The 6,000-nt window shown below is 39.2% G+C and overlaps 1 protein-coding gene across 1 annotated transcript in view; it reads right to left on the bottom strand.

Moving 5' to 3' along the window:
* Positions 1-1,164: 1,164 nt before the first annotated feature.
* The window catches only part of tusc3 (tumor suppressor candidate 3), a 199,285-nt gene continuing 194,449 nt past the window's right edge, over positions 1,165-6,000 (bottom strand). Inside the window, exon 10 of the mRNA XM_062033676.1 lies at positions 1,165-1,377. Coding sequence (XP_061889660.1) covers positions 1,362-1,377 — 16 coding nt within the window. The 3' untranslated portion in view covers positions 1,165-1,361. The remainder of the gene's footprint in view (positions 1,378-6,000) is intronic.

Below are 6,000 nucleotides of genomic sequence, written 5' to 3'. Positions count from 1 at the left end.
AGTCTTTGGTAAGACTCGGCCGGGGTTTAAACTCACAACCTATCGATCTCAGGGCGGACACTTTAACCACTAGGCCAGTGGTTCTCAAATGGGGGTACGCGTACCCCTAGGGGTACTTGAAGGTATGCCAAGGGGTACGTGAGATTTTTTTAAAATGTCTGTCAAAAAGAACTGTGAAAAGAAATGCAACAATGCAATATTCAGTGTTGACAACTAGATTTCTTGTGGACATGTTCCATAAATATTGATGTTAAAGATTTCTTTTTTTGTGAAGAAATGTTTAGAATTAAGTTCATGAATCCAGATGGATCTCTATTACAATCCCCAAAGAGGGCACTTTAAGTTGATGATTACTTCTATGTGTAGAAATCTTTATTTATAATTGAATCACTTGTTTATTTTTCAACACGTTTTTAGTAATTTTTATATCTTTTTTTCCAAATAGTTCAAAAGACCACAACAAATGAGCAATATTTTGCACTGTTATACAATTTAAAAAATCAGAAACTGATGACATAGTGCTGTATTTTACTTCTTTATCTCTTTTTTTCAACCAAAAATGCTTTGCTCTGATTAGGGGGTACTTGAATTCAAAAAATGTTCACAGGGGGTACATCACTGAAAAAAGGTTGAGAACCACTGCACTAGGCCACTGAGTATAGTAGAAGTATTATACAGGAACACATTTACGCACTCCTGGGCATTGTACAAAACAGGTTATTTTCTGGCACATTTAAAAAAATCAATAAACTCGTTTTAGCAATTAAAACATATCTTATGTGGTACTGTCAAAATTAAAATGGCAAAAAAACATATTAAACATGGAAAAATAAAGAAATCAAATACCTGAACTCACAGTTCATCGCCGGGACAGCTGTGCTAGCTTCCGGGGTTGGCCGACATCGTCTCACGAGATGTAGTTTCTCTTTAAATATCCTTCTTGAAAATGGCCTCAAAGCATATGTTCATTGTTTTTATTTGTGGACACTTAACAGCGGTTTTCCGAGGGAAAACGGTGAGTGGATTTCAGTGGAGTTGCATTATCTTGAAAAAAACAGTGAACTTGCTGCTAAATGGATTGTTTAGTGGAGTGTATTTTGAACAGTATCGTATGATCTTCACATCTCTGAACATTTAAGCAGTGAAAGAAATCATGCCAAAAGGTTCAAACATGTGACACACTTTTATTTCCCAATGTAAGCACGTCTCTATTAAGCAAGCAAAGACAATAATAACAACATTTTAAATAACATCACAAACTGGAGATTGAACGGCAATTCTTCTTCTGCCATCTTCAAGTATCGACTTTTCTCACCTACCACCTCTGAGTCGTTCTCTGACCTCCTCTTCTTCTCTTTTTTTCACTTAATAAGGAAACTGAAAGACAAGAGAGGGTTGGTTACATGAGGACAAGTACAGCGAGATATTACTGGCAAGGCTCGACGCCTGAAGACGCTGCTGAATACAGCAGGACCTCTGAAGTCAAAAGCCTCTCAAAGTTATACTTTCGGAAAAAGTTTCAACCGTGTTGTGTTAGGAAGAATACACAGCAGACGTTACGCAACGTTGAGGCAAACTGTCATTTCGGTTTTATGATTCACATCTTAATGAGAAAACAACTTTTTCACTTCCGATACAATAACAATATTGGAGCCTTGAGTGTTGGCCGACCAATACTGACGTCAATCCTATATATTGGAGTGTGGAATGTTCAAAAAGGTTTGATCAAGCAAAATTAATTAAACAGAGAAAATGGAAGGTATGAAAAACACAATTTTATAACAGAATAATGATGTTGAAGTGGAGTGTTTATTTAGCAACACCTAGGGTGTCATAACAATTCATTAAGTAAACTAATGACGCTGAATGATCCAGAGACGTTTGTTACTGGGTACTTTCCAATAATTTCTAATACTGGAAAGTTACATTGCAATAAAGCGCTTTTGGTAGCCTTCCACAAGCTTCTGGTAAATGTTTGATCACAATACCCAGCAATATGTTTGGAGGAGAAAAGGTGAGGTCTTTAATCCCAGGAACACCCGACCTACCGTCAAGCATGGTGGTGGTAGTATTATGCTCTGGGCCTGTTTTGCTGCCAATGGAACTGGTGCTTTACAGAGAGTAAATGGTACAATGAAAAAGGAGGATTACCTCCAAATTCTTCAGGACAACCTAAAATCATCAGGTTGGGTCTTGGGCGCAGTTGGGTGTTCCAACAGGACAATGACCTGACACATGTCAAAAGTGGTAAAAAAATGGCTAAATTAGGCTAGAATTAAGGTTTTAGAATGGCCTTCCCAAAGTCCTGACTTAAACGTGTGGACAATGCTGAAGAAACAAGTCCATGTCAGAAAACCAACATATTTAGCTGAACTGCACCAATTTTGTCAAGAGGAGTGGTCAAAAATTCAACCAGAAGCTTGTGGATGGCTACCAAAAGCGCCTTATTGCAGTGAAACTTGCCAAGGGACATGTAAGCAAATATTAACATTGCTGTATGTATACTTTTGACCCAGCAGATTTGCTCACATTTTCAATAGACCCATAATAAATTCATAAAAGAACCAAACTTCATGAATGTTTTTTGTGACCAACAAGTATGTGCTCCAATCACTCTATCACAAAAAAATAAGAGTTGTAGAAATGATTGGAAACTCAAGACAGCCATGTGTAAACTTGATGTGACTTTAAGGTTTTACTACTTACGTATACAATACTACACGGTCTAGCTCAGGTTGATTGTATTGTACCATATGTCCCGGCAAGAACTCAAAGAACTCTGGCTTATTAGTGATTCCCAGAGCCCAAAAAAAAGTCTGCGGGCTATAGAGCGTTTTCTATTTGGGCTCGAGTACTCTGGAATGCCCTCCTGGTAACAGTTGGAGATGCTACCTCAGTAGAAGCATTTAAGTCCCATCTTAAAACTCATTTGTTTACTCTAGCCCAGGGGTGCCCATTACGTTGATCGCAAGCTACCGGTCGATCGCGGAGGATGTGTCAGTGCTCGCCAGCCAGGGATAAAAAAAAATGGACCTAAAAATGAGCACTCATCAATCTTCACCAATACGTCACTTTATTGACATTCACGGCACTCGAGGGTCTTGTGAGATTATTAAGAAAAAATTAGTTGACAAACACTTTTTATTTCAACAGACTCTCACGCCGTACCTGCCGTCAAAACTCTAAAGACCGACTGCACAGTTCCTATCTTCACAATAAAAGCGCTGCTTCATCCTGCCTGCGCTAACAAAATAAGAGTCTCAGAAAGCTGGCGTGCACAAGCTAGCAAGACACGGAGTTTGCCGTCAATATATTTCTTGGAAAGTGTGTAAAAACGAGTATGGAAGCTGGACAAATAAGATGCCCAAAACCAACCACTTTCACGTGGTATTTTTTTCTCTCCATTTGAAAATGTGGACGTTATCATCACCACTGTCTGATTCCAATCAATGCAAGTCATCAGCATCAGGTAATACACCAACTTATTTTCTTGTCTTCATGAAAGAAAGGAATCTATATGTGTGAAACATGCTTGTATTATCATTAAACACCTTTAACTTTTTAACAAAAACGTCTCTTTCATAAATAAAAAAATATAAATTATATATATATATATATTTGAATGAGGTAGATCCCCTCGACTTGGTCAATTGAAAAGTAGCTCGCCTGCAGCAAAAGTGTGGGCACCCCTGCTCTAGCCTTTAAATAGACCCCCCTTTTAGACCAGTTTCTTTTCTGCTCTGCCCCCCTCTTCTTCGTGGACGGGGGGGGGCACAGGTTCGGTGGCCACGGATGAAGCGCTGTCTGTCCAAAGTCGGGACCCGGGGTGGACCGCTCGTCTGTGCATCGGTTGGGGACGTCTCTGCGCTGCTGACCCGTCTCCGCTCGGGATGGTCTCCTGCTGGCCCCACTATGGACTGGACTCTCACTATTATGTTAAATCCACTATAAACTGGACTCTCACACTATTAAGCTAGATCCATTCGACGTCCATTGCACCGGTCACCGGGGGTGGGGAGGGTCCCACATCTGCGGTTCCCCCCAAGGTTTCTCATTGTCCCATTGGGTTGAGTTTTTCCTTGCCCTGATGTGGGATCTGAGCCGAGGATGTCGTTGTGGCTTGTGCAGCCCTTTAAAACACTCGTGATTTAGGGCTATATAAGTAAACATTGATGATGATGATGACTGTACTGTATACTCGCATGCATACTTGCCAATCCTCCCGAATTTCAGTGTCTCTCCCGGGAATCTCTGGGACAACCCTTCTCCCGAATTTCTCCAGATTTCCAGCCGGACAACTATATTGGGGGCGTGCCTTAAAGGCACTGCCTTTAGCGTCGTCTCTCACCTGAAAAGGAGACTATTATATATGTCTCCGTTATCCATAGGTTTATCTAAAATCCATAACACAGTGGCCGAATGGATATAGTCACTCATTAACGGTCAGAGAAGCACAAGGCGGCGGCAACGCAGTATTATGGGCCACCTTGCAAGCAACATCCCATTCTCATTTGCGGATGTTTTCAACAAATCCGTGAAGGATATGTTCCCGGATTCAGAGAGCGCTCGCCAGTACTCAAATGGCAGAACAAAGGCTACTCAAATAGTGAAAGGTAAGTGTTATTATTATTATTATTATTTTAAGTAAGCAGCAAGTACAGCACATTTAGTAGAACAACTGTGTTTTCATTACTGTGTACTGTACTATATATATATATATATATATATATATATATATATATATATATATATATATATATATATATATATACATATATATATATATATATATATATATATATATATATATATATATATATATATATATATATATATATATATATATGTATGTATATTAGAGATGCGCGGTTTGCGGACACAACTGCGGAGTCTGCGGATAAACCGCGGGTCGGGCAGGTGACATGATGAAAAAAATAGATTTTAAATAGATTCGGGCGGGTGGCGGTTGAACCAATTAGGAAATATATATACATAGTTCAATGTTGTTACCCTCTTACGAAAAACGAGCAGCACTCTTTGAAACAGTCAAGCCTAAGGCTTATGAGGCACATTTTCTATTTATTTTTTTATTTTTAACTTAAAAAGGTATGAGCCTATGCCTACAACATAGGCTATGTGTTTACCGTATTTCCTTGAATTGGCGCAGGGAATATAGTATTCGCACGTCTAGAATTACTGCCGGGTCAAACTCGTTTCTCAAACTAATTAACGCATGCTTGGCCTTATCGCCGGTTTATTATTGAAGCTGGATCAAATTCGTTTCGCAAAATATTAATTTTATTATCGCATGTCTATAATTTTTGCCGGGTCAAACTCGTTTCGCAAAATATTTAGCATATGGCTAGAACTTCCACCGGGTCAAATTCGTTACGTCACGAGTGACGCATCAGTCCTCATTTTCAAAATGGAGGAAGCTGCTTTCAGTAGTTTACAATCGCACAAAGGAAAAAAGATAAAGAGCTTTTCAGTAGGATTTAAGGTCCAAGCTATTGAATACCGGTACAATATGCTAAAGAGAACAGTAAGCAGCTATGTTTTATTAATATACCGTAGCTGCGTGTGTGAAATACTGCATAAGTCATTAAATGACTCCCGCCTCCTGGTGGTAGAGGGCGCTGCCGCGCTAGTGATCCTTCTTGTGACTTCCGGTACTGCAGAAGAAGTGAACACACGCAGCAAGAGATTATTATTTTTTTCCTCTGCCTGAACTTTTAACATGGAGGATTACATACCGGTATCTAAAATAAAACAGTTTTCTAAACTGGACTTTCAATCGAAGCAGGAGGTAATAATTAAAGGAATATCTCCATCGAAACAGAGACTTTTAAAACTGAAGAAAGAAAATAAGGAAGACTTCTATAAACAAGTTATCGATGCTTTTGGTCAGAAGGAGCTGCAAATGGACTCCATTTATAAGTACAGGTAAGACCATAATAACGTTTTTTTTAATTAAATGTGCTTTTCATGATGGTATGCTTA

This window comes from Entelurus aequoreus, linkage group LG22 (genome assembly GCF_033978785.1).
Source record: "Entelurus aequoreus isolate RoL-2023_Sb linkage group LG22, RoL_Eaeq_v1.1, whole genome shotgun sequence".
Taxonomy (NCBI): domain Eukaryota; kingdom Metazoa; phylum Chordata; class Actinopteri; order Syngnathiformes; family Syngnathidae; genus Entelurus; species Entelurus aequoreus.
Note: the sequence above shows the minus strand (reverse complement) of the source record. Positions and strands in the feature narration are given on the sequence as shown.